At 46.6% G+C, this 19,160-nt stretch overlaps 2 protein-coding genes across 3 annotated transcripts in view; one reads left to right on the top strand and one right to left on the bottom strand.

The window, feature by feature from the left end:
• The window catches only part of LOC147013595 (unconventional myosin-XVI-like), a 216,530-nt gene that overhangs the window by 10,939 nt on the left and 186,431 nt on the right, over nt 1–19,160 (bottom strand). The gene's annotated exons all lie outside the window — the stretch shown is intronic.
• On the top strand, nt 3,631–8,053 carry LOC147013596 (uncharacterized). The gene is given in 2 exon segments (XM_085855526.1): nt 3,631–5,667; nt 5,808–8,053. Coding segments are annotated over 2 exon segments (3,981 nt in total). The 5' UTR covers nt 3,631–3,913; the 3' UTR covers nt 8,035–8,053.

Raw genomic sequence — 19,160 nt, 5'->3', positions numbered from 1 at the left:
TGTCCGTAGGTATGGCTACAAACGGTCATGGAATCAACAGAATGTTGGTCAAGGTATGCAAACCGCCGTGGGAAGCAGGAAGCTGATGTTTCGGGCATTAGCCCTTCGTCGGAAGAAAAAAAGCACCGTCACCCTTACCCGAGCAATTAAAAGGAATGACTTTCCATAAAGATTACACCGTTCGTCGAATGGGACATTAAGCCGGAGAGCCGTCTGCTGGCATTGATTGCTGTTGGTGGACATTAAAGATCCCACAGTGTCTTTCCCAAACAGTTGGTCGTTGTCACTGGTAGTCCGGCAGATATGTGAAATATTCTGGTAGTTTTGTGCCTTTGATGATACAAGCATGAAATTTGGTACACAGTTATAGCATACCCTTAGGAAACATTTTGGATATAGGGACATTCCAGATTACCCCTCGGGTCAAAATGGTGGCCATTTTACAAAATGGCTGCCACGAATAACAAATAACAAATAACAAACAAACACGAATAACAAATAACACGAATAACAAATAACAAAATAACAATTGTCATCACGCCAGTTGGCTAGGTGTGGGTACCTCTCTCACCTGCCATGGGACATCAGCAAAAGCTTTCTGTGACTCATTGGGACTGACTCAATCGGTCAACTTCCCGACCCGGATCTCAACCAATGGTACTCCATCTCTTCTGGATCTGATTTTGACAAATTTCCCTGACAATATCTGCTGCTCTTCCTTCGCTCCAATTGGTTCTTCTGACCACGTCCTTGTTAAAGTGGACATCTCTCTGGCTGTTATCAGAGAACCACCTCACCGCCGTCGAGTCTGGCATTTCACTCAAGCCGACTGGCAGGGTCTCCGAGCAGCCATCAAACTTACAGACTGGTCTCCTATCACTACTTTCTCAAACATCAACTCATCCTGGGAATTCTTTCAAAGAAACTTGCTCTCCCTCATGCACAGATTTATCCCCTCTCGTGTTCAGTTGTCTTACCCTTCCTCCCGCCCTTGGTTTACTGAAGCTTGTGGCGAGGCAGTTGTCCTGAAACAACTTGCCTTTGCCTCATGGAAAGCAAACCCAACTGAGGGCAATCTCAGTTCTTTCCACAAAGCTCGGAACAAGTGTGTATCTACCCTCAGGAGAGCCAGAAAACAACATCTTTCTCATCTCAAGTCTGAACTCTCAAACCTCTCTCCCTCCTCAAAATCCTGGTGGCGTTTAATCAAATCTGTTTCTGGTGTATGTTCCCCCTCCATCCCCTCCCTTACCTCAAATGGCCGCACTGCTGATTCCACACGTGATAAAGCTGAATGTCTAAACTCGGTGTTTGCAGCTAAATCTTGTGTCCCAAACCCATCACTATCTCTACCCACTTTACCCAGTCGCACCCAACTGTCCCTGGACTCTGTATCCTTTTCTCCTGACAAGGTGGAGAGCTTGCTTTCAAACCTCGAGTCAGATTCTGCAACCGGTCCAGACGGCATCAGCCCACGTGTCCTCAAAGCCTGCTCTTCTGCTCTTGCTCACCCTCTCTCTGTTCTATTCACCCTCTCATTTTCCCAAGGTCATCTGCCATCTGCTTGGAAATCTGCTAACATCACTGCCCTGCATAAAAAAGGTGCAAAAACAGATCCCTGTAACTATAGACCAATCAGCCTTCTCCCAATCATCAGCAAGGTTATGGAATCCATCATCGCTTCAGACATGAAATCCTTCCTCTTCTCCAATGGCTTGATTTCCAATCATCAATTTGGTTTCAGACCAGGTCACTCTACCCTAGATATGCTGCTACTGCTCTCCCATCAATGGATGGAGGTCCTCAATGCCAGACAGGAAATCCGAGCCGTATCCCTGGACATATCACGTGCTTTTGACACAGTCTGGCACCCTGCCCTACTCACCAAACTCTCTTCCCATGGTATTCAAGGCCATCTCCACTCATGGCTCGCAGACTTCCTCTCCTGTCGCAGTCAACGTGTGGCCCTAAATGGAGTTCTTTCATCCCCTCTTCCTGTGCAGGCTGGAGTTCCTCAAGGTAGCGTTCTGGGCCCTGTTCTTTTTCTGGTTTTCATCAATGATCTCTCGGACTCTCTGGAAAATCCTCTATTTCTCTTTGCCGATGACTCAACCCTCTGCCGTACCATCTGTCATCCCTCAGACCGGCAAGCAGCAGCTTCTTCGCTCACTGCTGATCTGGATAAAATCACAAACTGGTCCAACACGTGGAACATGTCTTTCAATCCAGACAAATCTCACACTCTCACTATGTCTCTTCGAAAGGACCGTTTACAAAACCCCCCCATCCACTTTCTCAACAATCCTCTGGAAGAAGTCTTTTCTTTCAAGCTTCTGGGTCTCACTATCTGCCATGACCTTTCCTGGGAAAGTCACATTTCCAACCTTGCCTCAAAAGCCAGTCGCCGACTGGGAATCCTCCGTCGTGCAAAGTCCTTCCTCGGCCCTCTTGAGCTCCTGACCACTTACAAAGCTTTTGTCCGTAGCCTGATGGAGTACTGCTCTCCCCTCTGGGCTGGTGCTCCTGCCTCCCACCTTTCTCGACTTCACGCTGTCGAAACCAGGGCTTTTAAGATCATTGGCATCTCCCGCAATGAAGCTGAGTCTTTGGGCCTCTCACTCAATCACCGCAGGTTGGTCGGTGGTCTTTCTGTCTTCTACCGACTCCTCTCCAGCCTTGCCCCCCCTGCTCTCTCTGTGATTTGTCCCAACCACATTTCCACAGGGCGCTCAAGGTCTGCCAACAACCCCCTTCTGGTAAAACTACCAAAATCACGAATCACTGCTCATCTTCACTCTTTCATTCCTCTTTTTTCCCGCCTTTGGAATAAACTTCCTCACTCTATTCTTTCCCATTCTTCCCTCCAGGCTTTCAAAACAGCTGTTCACCACCACCTCTTATCTTCCCCCATCCAAATCCTCGATCTTTTCTACCCCCGATAATCCACCCAAGCCCACTTCCTTCATTTCTCAAGCTTTCCTTCCTGAAAGTCCCTGAAATGTCCATCTTCTCTTCGCCATGTTCCCTGTCCCATCCCCATCCCTCTCCCTTCCACAGTTCACCTAATGTGTCTGTTCCCCACTGTTTTGTCCCTTCCACTCCCGCCCCTCTTGTCTCATGCCTCCTTGCTGTGAGTTGTGTGTTAGCTCTCATACGAGCCTCGACCAAGGTATACAAAAAAAAAAAAAAAAAAAAAAAAAAAAAAAAATTCTGCCTACAAGGTCAGCAAAGTCATATGTGCTTGGTGCAAAACACAATGTAGTGAGTATAATATGATTATTATCAACTAGTATGCACATGCTTCATTATCTACTTCATATTTGACTAAAAAATGCATCTACGGTGGTCTATGAGGGACACAGATAACAGTTTACCATCGCAATAATGCATGGCTGGAACAAGAACTCTGCAATATGATCATGCATGTGAATGTTACCTGAATATTGTTTCTGGAAATATAAATAGATCAAAAATCAAATTTGGTGAAAGGAACTTAGATTCCATGAATATTTCCATTATTAATTACATACTGGTAGCTGGCAATGTCGCGATTAAATGCATAAATTTGCGAAATCGATATTGATGTACTCACTGTATTAATTTTCATGATTGCATAATAGAAAAGTTCAAACTACAATGGTGTGTTCATATTGATTTGGGTTTAACATGGTCCTGTCCAGCGCAAAGAAATAATGTATGGTGGCCTATTGGGGACATCGAGTGACAATCACCCAAGATCGCCATTGTGTATATATGCATCTCCTCTGGGCTGGGGTTCGTAGTTGAAAACATTTTAACTCTGCTATTCTGTTTTCAGGTGATAACTCCACTGTAGTGTACCCAAAGACTAATCCCCTGCTTGGTGGTGGTTCTTCCCAATTTTACAGTGACTGATTGGTGGTGGTTCAAGACAATGGCCAAGCATTTCAAACTATTAGACCCCCAGCAGCGAGGGCCAAGTACATCTGTTACATCAATTAACCAGACAGACTGGAACCTATGTGTGCTGTGTCAGATGGACACCACTGAGCCTCTTCATTGTCCAGCTGACTCCAAGCGAAGCACAGGAGGGTCTGGATACCAGACTCTGGCAGACAACCTCCTCAGGTTCAGTGAGATCGAGTGCTTGCCAAAATCTCTCGACATGTCCCGCTTGGACGATGGTGAGGGTATTGAGTCCACCTTCCAGCACCACAGGGCTAAGTGGCATGATTCGTGCAGACTACAATATAACAAAACTCAATTGATTCGGGCAGAGAAGAGGAAAACAACCAGTGGGGATACCCAAGGCGTGACACGAAAGTATACCCGTCAGAGTGTGGACCGCACAGAGTCACTGCTCGAAACGTGTTTCTTTTGTGACAAGCCAGCAGGTAACGAGTCTTTGCGCAAAGCTTCTACCTTTGACCTGGACAGACGAGTCAGGAAATGTGCTCTGAAAATAGAAGACAAGCCACTTATTGCTAAACTGAGTGCTGGAGATATGATGGCGCAAGATGCGCCGTACCATGTGAAGTGTCTGGTTTCCCTCTATAACAAAGCAAGGGACACAAAGAGAACCTTGGATGACCAGGATGATATCAATCATGCAATAGCTCTCGGAGAACTGGTGTCCTACATCGATGATGCCCGCATGGACGCTCTTGTGGCCCCAGTGTTCAAGCTGGCAGACCTAACAAGTCTGTACAACAACCGGCTGAAACAGCTTGGAACAGTCTTGACTGGACGTGTTCACTCGACCAAACTCAAGCACCGGATCATGACATATTTTCCGGACATGGAGGAGCACAAGCCTGGCTGAGATGTTCTGCTAGCTTTCAACGAGGACATCGGATCAGCCCTTCACAAGGCCTGTGAACACGATGCTGATAGTGATGGTGTTCATCTTGCTAGAGCCACGAACATAGTCCGAAGAGACATGTTGAAGATGAAGCCAGCCTTTAGTGGTTCATTTGACGCCCTCTGCCAAGAACAATCCGTGCCAAATTCTCTCGTGGCACTAGTTGCTATGATCCTGAATGGTCCCACGATCCAAGAGCAGTCAAGCCACTCATCTGTATCAACACCCACTCTTACAATCTCACAGCTCCTCATGTTCAACAGCTACGCATGCCGCCGACAGAGTACGAGTATTGAGTCTACCAAGCACGGCCACAATCGGGAGACCCCCGTGCCTGTGTACCTGGGAATGCTGATGCACACAAAGACTTGCAAACGAGACCTGGTTGACACTCTGTTCCACTTGGGTCTCTCCGTCTCCTATGATAGGGTGCTGAGCATCTCCACGGACTTGGGGAACAGTATCTGCCGCTTCTTCCAGCAGGAGGGTGCAGTTTGCCCACCTGAACTGAAGAGTGGTCTGTTCACGACTGGCGCAGTGGATAACATCGACCACAATCCCAGCTCAACTAGTGCTCAAGACTCGTTCCACGCCACTGGCATCTCGCTGTTCCAGCACCCGAATAGTGAAGTGCATGGAGTTCAACGGCTGCGGGTCGTAGTCTCAGATGATGTTACTACAACAGCAACCACTGCACACCTGCCAGAGTCATACATCACTGTACCTCCTGTGGTTCTCGGTAAACGTGAACCACCGATGCCCAAGTTGGCTGGTCCCAACAGAAGTGACTGCCAACTGATCCCTCAAGCAATGCAGGTGAAATACAGGTACGCCACAGAAAATATATCATCTGAAAGTTGCACATATTCTGTATTCATATATGTGCCTCAATCTCTTGTTAACTGTGTGTGGTGCTGAGGTCCTGTCTCTTGTTAATTGTGTTGATGAGTTCTTGTCATTTTGACAGGTGGCTAGAGCAGATGGCAGTTAGTGTAGCATCAGACACACCACTACAGGGAGACGAGACTGTGTCATGGGCTGCATATCATGCCAGCAAGCAGTCCATTCCAGAGGAACCAGAGTGTGGCGTGACCCTCACCTCATTGCTGCCTCTCTTCTATGACCAGGCCAAGTCCGTGGCTATGATTCGTCACTCCATGGACGTCATCAAGACAGCAGTTGAGATTCTGAACCCTGGTCAGATCCCAGTCCTCACAGTCGATCAGCCACTGTATGCACTCGCCAAACAGATCCAGTGGAGATGGCCAGAAACACATGGAGAAGATCACTTTGTCATCCTATTTGGTGGACTCCACATTGAGATGGCTGCACTGAAAACTCTGGGTGATCTTCTGGATAGCAGTGGGTAGACAAGAGCTCTGGTGCAGGCAGGAGTTGCTACAACTGGTACTGCTGATTCCTTCCTGAAGGCTGCCCATGTTACACGCACTCGGCGAGCTCACCAGGTCACAGCCAGTAGCCTCCATCTTCTCCTACAGAAAGCCTTCAGCCAAGGAGCAGATGAGGGACAGGATCTAGAAGACTGGTGTGCTGAACATGTGCAAGCCAGTCCGCAGTTCCACTTTAGGTGGATCATTCTACAGTTGGAACTCACTGTCCTAATCTACGTCAGATCGGTCCGTGAAGGGAACTTCCTGCTATACATTGATGCCCTGAGCAAGATTGTCCCCTGGTTCTTCGCCTTGGGTCATACCAACTATGCCAGGTGGATACCAGTTCACCTGCGCGACATGGTGACACTGGCGACCAAACATGCAAGTGTATACACGCAGTTTCTTGCCAGCAACTTCACAGTAAAGAAGACCACTCATGCGTTTTCTGCGATGGCCATCGACCGAGCCCACGAGCAGAATAACGCATTAGTTAAGGGTGTCGGAGGAGCTGTAGGCCTGACAGAGAATCCCGCTGCATTACGCTGCTGGATGGTGTCTGGTACAGAGATGGCCAGAGTGATCGCTGAGTTCCAGGCCACATCAGAGACCAAGAAGGCTGTTCACAAACATCATGAGCAGACCAAGCACACACAGGTAGCCCTTGCTAGAGATGTGCGTTCACTCACTCAAGTCATGGGGGAGATGGGGAACCCATTTTGGGATGACAGCAAGGATCTCCTGGTGCTAGACAGCAGAGACCTGGCAGACCCAGCAGTTATCAATACTGTACGCCAGATCGAGAAGCTGGGACAAGAACCGCATGACTCCTATGTCCATGAGAGACTTATCAACCAGACAAAGCCCATCACCGACCCAATCAAGAGAAACAACCTCCCTCTCTTCAGCCGACCTCCAGTCAGAGAGAAGTCAAGAGCACAGCTGCAGGTTTCATCTCTGAAGAACGACTGCTCCCTGTTCTCCAGGTTGTTCATTGCGTCCCAGATACGTGATGGAGATCTTGATGAGTTCTTCGCACATGAGAACCAAGCATGTCCCCCTGCACTGTCACACATGGGCACGATGAGACTTGGAACAAAGTCTGATCTGGTTGGCTGCTTAGAAGATCTGGTCCCTCCACATGAGAATGCTGCTGCTGCTGCTGCTAGTCCAGCAGTTGAAGTCATCATCCTTGATGGTGCAGCGATCATCAGTATGCTGCCACCTGGCACAGCAAAGACCTTCAACGAGTATGCATCAGAAGTATTCTTGCCATACATCACATCTCAGCTGCAGCATACGAGCAGGATGGATATTGTCTGGGATGAATACCTCACAGACAGTTTGAAGGCAGACACTAGGAAGAAGCGAGGAAAAGGCATCAGGAGACGAGTTGAGCCATCTAGTTCCATTCCTGGAAACTGGCAGACCTTTCTTCGCACAGATGAGAACAAGATGGAGTTGTTTGACTTCCTAGCCATCAGAGTAGCAACAACAGACACAGACAAACAAGACATCAGCACCCACCACAAAGATGTGGTTTGTACGCAGGCCCGAGATGTTGCTGGTCTTGCCCCTTGTAGCCATGAAGAGGCTGACACAAGAATGCTACTCCATGCTGAAGACGCTGTGAGGCAGGGATACAGCAAAGTGTCGATCCGTACAGTAGACACTGATGTCGTGGTCTTTGCGGTGACAGCAGCTGGACGTCTGGACATTGATGAGCTCTGGGTTGCTTTTGGCACAGGAAAAAAACTTCAGGTTCTTGGCAGCTCACGAGATGTCTGTGGCACTGGGACCTAACAAGTGTCGAGGTTTGCCATTCTTCCATGCCCTCACTGGATGCGACACCGTTTCAAGCTTCAGAGGCAGGGGGAAGAAAAAAGCATGGGAAACTTGGAAAGCCTGTGATGAGGTCACTGATGTCACTGCAGCATTCTGTGCCTTGGCTGCCACGCCAACTCCTTCAGCCGTAGATGACCACATGGATGCACTGGAGCGTTTTGTTGTTGTGCTCTATGATCGCACCAGTAGCCAGGAACATGTCAATGAGTGTCGCAAGCACCTGTTCACCCAGAATGGCAGATCAATAGATGCTCTCCCACCAACTCGTGAAGCCCTGAAACAGCACATCAAGAGAGCTACCTACCAAGCCGGCTACTGTTGGGGCAAGATGATGGTGTCCACACCAGAGCTCCCATCGCCCAGTGACTGGGGGTGGGTTCACACCGATAATGGCTGGGACATATACTGGACAACCCTCCCAGAGGCAACAGAGGCATGTCGGCAACTACTAAGGTGTGGCTGCAAAAAGGGATGCAGAGGACAGTGCAAGTGTGTCAAGGCTGCACTCCAGTGCACAGCTCTATGTCACTGTGGTGGGGAGTGTACAAGAGAGTACAACTGGGACAAGAGAGATCACAGATGATAATTATGTAACATGTACACATGTATCCATGCATCATAGTAGACTCTGGTACCTGGATCTAGAGGTTCCACTGTATAATTTTGACTCTGTAAGTTGATGTTAGGAAGTGTAAGCACTTCCTCTGAGTTCAAGAGTGTTAAATGAACAACAGTCATTCCATGGTGCTTGATAACAGTTTTTTGAAGAGTTTGTTGTAGAAAACCGTCCAAAAGTGCAAAAATGCACCAAAAAATGACCAAATAAATGGTTTATTCATGCTTTGTCACCTTTATTTGCTATTTCTTATTTGCTAGAATCTATATTTAGTTAAATAAAACCACTGGTATGCTTCTTAAATATAGTTGTATCCACATGTAGGTATCCTCCTTGTACAACACAAAATCGGCTATTTTGTAAAATGGCCGCCATTTTGGCTCTGGGAAGAATCTGGAATGTCCCTATATCCAAAAATCTTTGTAAGATACTGCCCTAGCAGTGTGCCAAATTTCATGCTTGTATCACTAAAGGCACATTTTTTTCACATATCTGCCGGACTATGGCACCATGGCCAAACTCTAAACTCCGGCCGTGACAACCACGATGAGGGCAATGGAAAACCATCCAGAAAACAGTTGTCATTATGGGGTATTTTGTGTAGATCGGTGACAAAAATGTTCATACCGAGATCAAACCCCATGACTGTGTGGGGTACCAGGAAGTAAGTGCCAAATCAACTGTTGTTGCATGCATCCTGATCAACAGGAAATGCTATAGACCAGTCCACCCTGGAGAGGGAACATCCACGAACATATATTTCAGGATTGTTGGCAAGACCAGAAAGGAGGGGGTAGAAGAGAAAGAGACCACCAACTTGTCTACAATGGCGAACTGATCGCCCCATGGACTCAGCTTCATCGTGAGAGATTCAAATGACGTTGAAGGCCTTGGTTTCCAAAGCGTCAAGCTGAGCAAGATGTGGGGCAGGAGTGCCAGCCCAGAGGGGAGAGCAGTACTCCATCTGTGGATGAAGGCCTTGTAGGTGGATAGGAGTTCAGGTGTGCTAAGGAAGGACTTTGTATGACGGAGAATTCCCAGTTGGCGGCTGGCTTTGGAGGCCAACTTTGAAATGTGGTTTCCCCAAGAAAGATCATGGCTGACAGTGAGATGCAGGAGTTTGAATGACTGAACCTCCTCAAGAGGATTGTTTAGAATGGAGGTAAGAGGGTTTGCCAGACGGTCCTTTTGGCGAGAGATAGTGAGGATTGTCAGGAATGAAAGACCTATTTCAAGTGTTTTACCAGCTTGTGATGTTTTTTTCAAGGTCTGAAGAGAGGGAAGAGGCTGCAGCCCACCTGTCTGAAGGAAGAAGAATGTCACAGCAGAGAGTGGAGTCATCAGCAAACAGATAAAGAGGATTTTCCACAGTCAGTGAGATCATTAATACAGATTAGGAATAATATGGGACCGAGAACACTGTCTTGGGGGTACTCCAGCCTTGACAGGAAGAGGAGATGAAAGGGTTCCGTTGAGAGCCACTCGTTGACTATGAGAGTGGAGGAAGTCAGTTATGCAAGAGTGGAGTTGGCCTTGAATTTCACAGGCAGACAGTTTGGGGAGTAAGGCAGGATGCCAGACTACCAAAAGCTTGAAATATGTCCAGAGAGATGGCTCTGATCTCATGTCTGATATTGAGGGCCTTCACCATTGTTGGGAGAGTAGAAGCAGCATGTCCAAGGTAGAGTGACCAGGTCTGAATCCAAATTGATGATCTGAGATGAGGATGTTGGAGAAAAGGAATGATTTTATGTCAACTGTGATGATGGATTGCATGACCTTCCAAATGATGGGAAGAACAATAAGCTAATTGGGCTATCGTCAAGGGGATCTGTTTTAGCACTTTTTATGTAATGCTGTCATGTGGCTCATTTCCAATTTTCCAGGTTGATATAGGAGATCAGTCATAAAGTGTAAAAAATAAATAAACGAGACCGGGGATTCAGTAGAGCACATACCTTCACCAACGCTACATTTTGCCCCCCCCCCCCAGAAACCGTTGATTGTGAGGGTATTTAATCCCATACCACATCTACCATCTCATATGTGTTATGATGGCTTAAAAACATTAAATTTCCTGTATCATATCGTATATCACAAGATTGGGCATTGAATTCACAACATTTTGGCATTGGTTGCATGCAAATTGGATAAAAATCGACCGCACTATGGCAAAATGACGATTTTGACCTTTTCATGACCTCGACCTTGACCTTTGTACTCTTAATTTTGTAATTGGTATTAGAGTGTGGGGATCAGAACAGTCAACATTTTGGTGTTGGTTTCATGCAAATCGGATTAGAGTTGACCGTGTTATGACTAAAACCGCACATTTTGCAATGTCGTGACTCCCCCTGACCTTTGACTCCCAACCGCTAATAAGGGTTATTACGTCATTGTGTCATGTCACATATCACAAGATGGGGCATTGAATTCTGAACATTTTGGCATTAGTTGCATGCAAATTGGGTACAAATTGACCGCGCTCTGGTAAAAAGACGAATTTGACCTTTTCATGACCTTGACCTTGACCTTTGACCCGATCGCTCCCAAAATCTAATCAAATGGTCCTCGGATAATAACCAATCATCCCACCAAATTTGCTGCGATTCAGTTCAACACTTTTGGAGTTATGCGAATAACAAACAAACAAACAAACAAACACATATTCACAAATAAATAAATAAATGCACAGCGATCAAAACATAACCTTCGCAACAAAGTTTGCGAAGGTAATAAATAATAAACCAAAATGTTACTCTTCAATGTCGTGATGTCACGAGATATGCCTCCACCAACATTATATCATTATACATACTTGTACCAATTATGATTTAAATCATTGGTCCCCAACCTGCGGCCCCCAGAGCCCTTTTACTGCGGCCCGTGAGGACTTTCCAATCAAAACACATTTCCATGTAGCAATTTTAAAGGGGTTTACACAATGCCACTGCCGGCCACATGGGGAGAGGTTCAACATCTTTGAGGGCAACCAGCGACTTGTGAAGGCCAATGAACTGAAGTCTAAGCTTTCACAGCAGCAGAACATCTTCACCAAGCAGGGCAATGACTCCAAGAGGGCCATGGAGGCAAGCATCAAGGTGTCGGAAATAATTGCCTGTTGCATGAAGCCTTTCTCAGATGGCGAGTTTGTCAAGGAGTGTCTTCAAGCTGTTGTGCAGAGCATCTGTCCCGAGAAGGTCACCATCTTCAACTCGGTCAGCCTCAGTAGCACGACGATCACGAGGAAAGTTGAAGGCATATCCAGGAACCTCAAGAAGCAGCTGTGCGTCCTTGCCTCCGAATTCAAGGCCATCTCACTGGCCTTGGACGAGAGCACAGACATGACAGACAGCACAGCTGGCCATCTTCATCAGGGGAGTCGACATGGACTTCAACATCACTGAAGAGCTGCTGGCACTCTGTCCCATGAAGGATACATGCACTGGTGAGGACATCTTCCACGAGTGCAACGCTGCCTTACAGAAGGCCAACCTGAACTACACAAAGCTGGTTAGCATGACCACGGATGGCACCCCTGCCATGTTAGGCACCAATAAGGGCCTGCAGGGTCACACCATGGACGAGTTGAGCCGTCAGGGGCTGCCGCACGACCTCATCTGGTGCCACTGCATCATCCACCAAGAAAACCTTTGCAGCAAGACCCTGGGCTTCAAGGACGTCATGAGCAAGGTCATTGGCAATGTCAACTACATTTGTGCGCATGCTCTCAACCACCGTCAGTTCAAGGAGCTGCTGCAGGAGCTTGATGCAAACTACGGGGATATCCTGTACTTCTCAGTCGTGAGGTGACTGAACAGGGGCCGCACTTTGAAGCGCTTCTTTGAGCCTAAGGACGAGCTGGCCATGTTCCTGGGAATGAAGGGCCAGCCAGTCGGTCACTTCTCAGACTCCCAGTGGCTGGATGACCTCACCTTCCTCATTGACATCACTGAGAAGTTCAATGCCCTCAACGTCTCCATGCAGGGAAGAGGCAAGCTGGTCCACAACCTCTATGGCTGCATCCAGTCCTTTGAGAACAAGCTGGAGCTGTGGGAGTCACAACTGCGTGCCGGCCGACTCGACCACTTCACTGCTCTGCAGGGCCAGCACGGTGAGGATGAGACCGTTTTTGATGGTGAGAGGTATGCTACAGAGGTGGCCCGTCTGAAGAAGGAGTTCGAGAAACAATTCGAAGACTTCTGCAAGCACAAAGTCAGCTTCGAGATCTTCGCAATGCCCTTCTCATTCGATCCCTTGCAAGCCCCAACGGACCTGCAGGAGGAGCTGATCGAGCTGAAGAGTGACATCGACATCAAGGCCCAGTCCCTGGAGAAGGAACTCCAGTTCTACAGGGGGCTACCCAGCCAGACCTTCCCCAACCTGATCAAGCATGCCCAGAAGTTGTTTTCCATGTTTGGCAGAACATACTTGTGCGAGCAGTTCTTCAGCAAGCTGAAGTACTCCAAGAACAAGAACCGAAATGCCTTGTCCGACATGCACCTGGAAGACACTCTTCGTGTTGCTTCTTCCCATCTGGTGCCCAACATCAACTCGATCCTGGGAGAGCAGAAGCAGTATCAAGTTTCTCATTGACTGAAAAAAATGCATCAAGTTTCTCAATGACTCTGAAAAAAATGCATCAAGTTTCTCATTGACTCTGAAAATGTTTCTCAGTATCAAGTTTCTCAATAAAATGCATCAATTTTTTTCTGGCTCCCAACATCCTTGGGAGTAGTGAATGTGGCCCGTGGGATCAAAAGGTTTGGGACCACTGATTTAAATCCATAAACCCAGATTCAAAATATTAAATAATTCTGGCTGCCAGACCATGTGTGCCTGATGTTGGCTTAATGGATAGGGTGATGGACTCAGGATCCTTGGATCCTGTGATGGATGTACAGTGATGGATGTACAGGGTCCTTGGATCCTGAGTTCAAATCCCCCCTGGCTGTTGAATTAACACCAGGTGGGGTTGACTCTGCCTGTCATCCTTCTGAGGTCGGCAAAATGAGTGCCAGCATACTGGTATCCTGTGTTGGAGTGGCGACCTGTCCAGGATTGTGCCCAATAGCCAAGGAGACTGCTGAGGCAGCACCAACTCTCTGCACAGAGTATGGTCCCAATGGATGGATGGAGACCATGTGTCCTTCAGGTTGAAATTTAAAACATATATTCCCCGTGACTACTGGACCATAATTGTGACATTTCACATCATTTGATGAAGCAATTCAAGATAATAAATTTTTAAAAGATATTTGTTGAATCCAATATTTCTGCCAGACCATGTGACCTATTAATTATTCATGAATACTCTGGTATCCCCAAGGCTTGGGGAACATGTGGGTGAAGTTTACCCTCGATCTGTCAAGCCGTTCTGAAGAAGACGATATTTAAAGGTTTATTCTTCAAAAAATCATAGCTGCCAAACCATGTGACCTGTGATGTAATAAATAGGTGGAGAACTTTTTGTTCCTCATGGATCGGCAATCATACCTGTAAGGTTTCCCCTCAATCTGTTCAGCCGTTTTGGAGAAGATTTTTGAAGGCTTTTATGTTGAAAAAGAAAAAAAGAAAAAGGCTATCGAACCAAGTTACCAATGACGTCATCAATTTTTTCTCCCATGCAAATCATTCCTAAATGACCCTCTAAAATTTTCACACTGATCAGATAAAGTGTACGGCGTATGCAATTATGATATCATAATGAAACCACCTATGACATTATCAAAAAAATAAAAATCACACTCGTTTCCCATGGGGAGTACTTCACATGTGCCAAGTTTCAATTTTTTTCCCATGGAGCAGTTTCGGAGATACAGAGGTTCAAAGTTTTTACTTTTTTCCAACATGGCTGCCACACCACCTGATCTATGATGTCATAATCATCATTGTGACATTCCACATGAGCAATCGCACCTATGGTGAAAATTTTGGGTCAATCAGATAAGCGGTTGCAGAGAAAAGAGAGAAAATTAGTATGGACGGACGGACGTTCGTACACACAGATGAACAACCCAAAAACATAACGCCTCTGCCAACTTCATCAGCGGAGCCATAACGATCCATGAATATGCGAAGCGTAAATGTGTAGAAGCAGGTCACACTTTATGACCCGTGAATACACTCGGTCCGTGAATAGTGAATCCGTGAATAGCGGGGTCTGACAGTACAGGGTTCAGAAAGAAAAGGAACATCTGTTAACCGACAAAAGTGGAGGGAATAGTATCAGATTGATTACATCTTGGTAAGAGGGAGCGACAAGAAGCAGGTTATGAATTGCAAGGTTATATTGGGCAAAGCAGGGATGGGCCAACATAGCTTGTTAGTAATGGAGGTCAGGTGGAGAACAAAACATAAACGGTGAGTATGAAAAAGGGGAACGTTAAACTGGGAAATCTGACGGGAAAGAAGTTGGTCCTCTTCGAAGAGGAAGTCCAGAGAAAGCTGAGCGAGTCGTATGAAGATGGAGGAGTAGAAGGATCATGGTAGAATGTGAATGAAGTCCTGGTGAAGGCAGCTGAAAAGATGGTGGTACCAACGGATGGAGGAAAATCGAAGGAGGAGACATGGTGGTGGAATGAGGAAGTACAAGATGTGATTAAAAGGAAAACGATGACATGTAAATAATGCAAAACTACAGGAGAAGACCAAGTGAGAGACGGGTTTTCGACTATAAATAGTGAGGCAGAGAAAACAGTGGGCAAGGCAAGATGGGAAGCAGCACTATAATGGTGTGATGATTTGGAAACACCAGGGGATGAGAATCATCAACAGAATATCAAGAGTGAGTAAAATAGCAGAAGCAGGACTCAGGGGAGTGTGTACAGTGAAGGATGATGCTGGTCAGATACTACAGGGAGAAGAATAAATTAAGAAAAGGTGAAAATATTACTTTGAAAGATTACTAAATGTGGAGAACGAGAGAGAGAGGCCCTGACAGGGCACGGAAAACCGAGGGACTCGTGAAGGAGGTTCAATAGGAGGAGGAGGAGGAGGAGGTTGGAAAGAACACTTTATCAAAAGGAAAAGCGGGAAAGCCTGTGGACCATCTGAAGTTGCAGTCGAGTTGGTGAAGGTGCGGGGAACCGGGGAAGTTAAGTGGATGGTGGAGTTGATTCGGAAAGTGTGAAGTGAGGAGTAGATACCAAATGATTGAAGGAAGAGTATAATAATAATCTTAGACTTTGGAAATTATAGAGGGATGAAGATAGTGGGGAGGATTGTAGACCCGAGGTTAAGGGACATTGTGAAGACAGACGAGGTGCAGTATGGATTCATGCAAGGAATGTGAACAGTGGGTGGGATTTTCATCACGAGATGGATTCAGGAAAAGATGCTGGAAGGAGTGGAGGTTGATGTACACCAGGGCTCTGCTCTGAGTCCCTTCCTTTGTGAAACAGTGATGGATGTACTGAGTGACAACATCAGAGATAGAGAGACTGTGTAGTGGGAGCTTCTGTTCACAGATAACTTTGTCTTAACAGCAGAGTCAAAGGAAGAGCAGCAGAGAAGAATGCTGGAATGGAAAGAGATGTTGGAGAGGCAGGGATTGAAGGTTAATGCTAAAAAGGTAAAAAGGTAATGGTCTCTGGTGAGACTGGTGTGGAGAAGGTCAAGATTGTAGATGTAAGGGGTGGAGAGCTGACACGAGTGGACAAATTCAAATACCTTGTTTCATTACTCAAGGAAGGGGGACGTTGTGAAGCAGAAATCCAGGATAGACTGAAGGTAGCACGGGCAAAATGGAAGGTTAGTGAAGAGAGTAGGTTGTGGTGTGGTTTGGACACGTGATGAGGAAAAAGGATGAAGAACCAATCAAAAAAGCATGAGATGGGCTAATTCGAGGGAAAAGATCAAGAGGACAACAGATATTAAAGTGCAGGGAGGTCATGGAAAGAGATTTGAAGAACAGGGGATTAAGATGTGGATGATGGAGGGGAATGAACAAGGCGGATCCAAGTGGCGGACCCCTAACTGTTGGAATTAAGGCACCGATAATATATATGTATATACTGTCGGACTCCAACATTCACGGACCCTGCGTATTCGCGGTTTATAACATGTGACCTGCTTCTACATTCGTGCTTTGCATATTTATGTTTTGTTTTTGTTTTTTTTCCACTTCACGACTGGTCTTAAAAATCCATCGCCGCCGATACTAATTCAGCCTTGGAATTATTTCACAGAAACCTGTTCTCTCTTATGCACATGTTCATCCCACCTCGTCTTCAATGATCTTACCCATCCTCCCACTCTTAGTACACTGAATCATATGGTGAGGTAGTTGCTTTAAAACAACTTGCATTCTCCTCCTGGAAGGCAAATCCAACCAAAGGTCATCGCACAAAGTCTGCAACCAGTGTGTGTCTACCCTCAGGAGAGCCAGAAGACAACATCTGTGCAATCTCAGGAATGAGCTTTCAAACTTGTCTCCCTCCTCTAAAACCTGGTGCTACCTTGTCAAGTCCGTCTCTGGTGTATGCTCCCCTTCCATCCCTCCCCTCACTGCAAATGGCACCACAGCCGGCTCTGCTCGTGAGAAGGCCGAATCCCTCAATTCTGTGTTTGCTTCAAATTCTTGTGTCGCTAACCCCTCAACTCTCTGAACCCAACCTTCCCGATCGTAACAAATTGTTCCTGAAGTCTGTCTTTTGCACCTGAAAAGATGGGGAAGTTTCTGGCAACCCTCGACTGATTCGGCAACTGGACCAAACGGCATTAGCTCATATGTCCTAAAAACCTGCTCTCTTGCTCTTTGCACTTCCTCTCTCTCTGCCCTTTTCAGCCTGTCATTTACCAAAGGTTGTCTTCCATCTGCTTGGAAATCAGCCAACATCACAACACCACATAAAAGGTGCAAAAACGGATCCCCTTAACTACAGCTTACTTCCAATCATCAGCAACGTCATGGAATCCATCATCGCAGTTGACATAAAATCATTCCTTTTCTCCAACAGCCTCACCTCAGATCGTCAATTCGGATTCAGACGAGGTCACTCTGCCTTGGACATGTTGCTTCGACTCTCACAACAATAGTCGAGGCCCTTAATATCAGACATGAGATCGGGGCCATCTCTCTGGACATATCTCAAGCTGTTGATATGGCCTGGCATCCTTCCTTGCTCTCCAAACTGTCTGCCTCTTCAAATGGAATCCAAGGCCAACTCCCCTCTTCGAATTACTGACTTCCTCCATTCTCGTAGACAACATGTGGCTCTCAACGGAACCCTTTCATCTCCTCTCCTTGTCAAGGCTGGATTACCCCCAAGGCAGTGTTCCAGGCCCCACATTATTCCTAATCTTCATCAATGATCTCTCTGACTCTGGGAAATCCTCTTTATCTATTTGCTGATGACTCTACTCTCTGCTGTGACATCCCTCATCCTTGTCTCAGACAGGCAGCACCCTCTCCCCTCTCCTCAGACCTTGACAAAATCACAAACTGGTCAAACACTTGGAATATGTCTTTCAATCCTGAGAAATCCCACAAACTCAGTCTCTTCCCTCCGAAAAGACCGCACTGCAAATGCTAGCACCTACTTTCTCACCAACCCTCACAAAGAGGTTCCGTCTGTAAAACTAATGGGTGTCACTCTCAGCCATGAGCCAGACTCCGACTGGGCATCCTCCGTGTGGTGCCATTTGATCTGAGGGAAGGGGAGCATGCAACAGACGGACTTGACAAAGTGGTACCAGGTTTTAGATGAGGGAGACAAGTTTGAAAGTTCATTCTTGAGATCGGACAGATGTTGTTTTCTGCCTCTCCTGAGAGTAGACACGCATTTGCTGCGGGCTTTGTGGAATGATCTGAGGTTGCCTTCAGTTGGATTTGCCTTTCATGCTGAGAATGCAAGTTTGCTTTGAAGCAACTGCCTTTCCACGGGATTCAGTGTACCAAGAGCGGAAGGATGGGTAAGATAATTGAAGACGAGATGTGATGAATCTGTGCATAATAGAGAGCAGGCTTCTATGGAAGAATTCCCAGGCTGAATTAATATCAGGGGTGGTGGATCGTCCTGAAAGGAAAATAAATAAATAAACCAATGTCACCCGCAGGGTGACCCGTATCTTGCCAAAAGGTGACCACGTGTGACTTCTTTAAGGTCACACTGAGGTGAACAGAGCTGCTATCCACCAGGAGCGACTCCTTGAGGAATATCTGCCTACGAGAGATTCCGATGAGAATCGTTCTACAGAGTAATCATGAAAAATATGCTTTTGCCTCATAATGTCACCAAATGACATCATAATGTCTCAAGCTTGACATATCTAGAAAGCACTCATCGAGGTGTTCAATTTGAGGTACTACATGATATGGTTCCTAAAACTTGAAAATTTGACCTTGGGGTCAAATATGTTTGACCTTGGGCGCTAACCATGAAGGTCAAGGCCAATCGCCACCAAAAATTAATCAGCTGAGCGCCAGACCATGAACTATATTCCCATGAAGTTTGAAGACGATCCG

This window comes from Eptatretus burgeri, chromosome 14 (assembly GCF_056783735.1).
Source record: "Eptatretus burgeri isolate ZD-2024b chromosome 14, Ebu_testis_v1, whole genome shotgun sequence".
NCBI classification, from domain to species: Eukaryota; Metazoa; Chordata; class Myxini; order Myxiniformes; family Myxinidae; genus Eptatretus; species Eptatretus burgeri.
The sequence above is the reverse complement of the archived record's forward strand: the minus strand, read 5'-3'. Positions and strand labels throughout refer to the sequence as shown.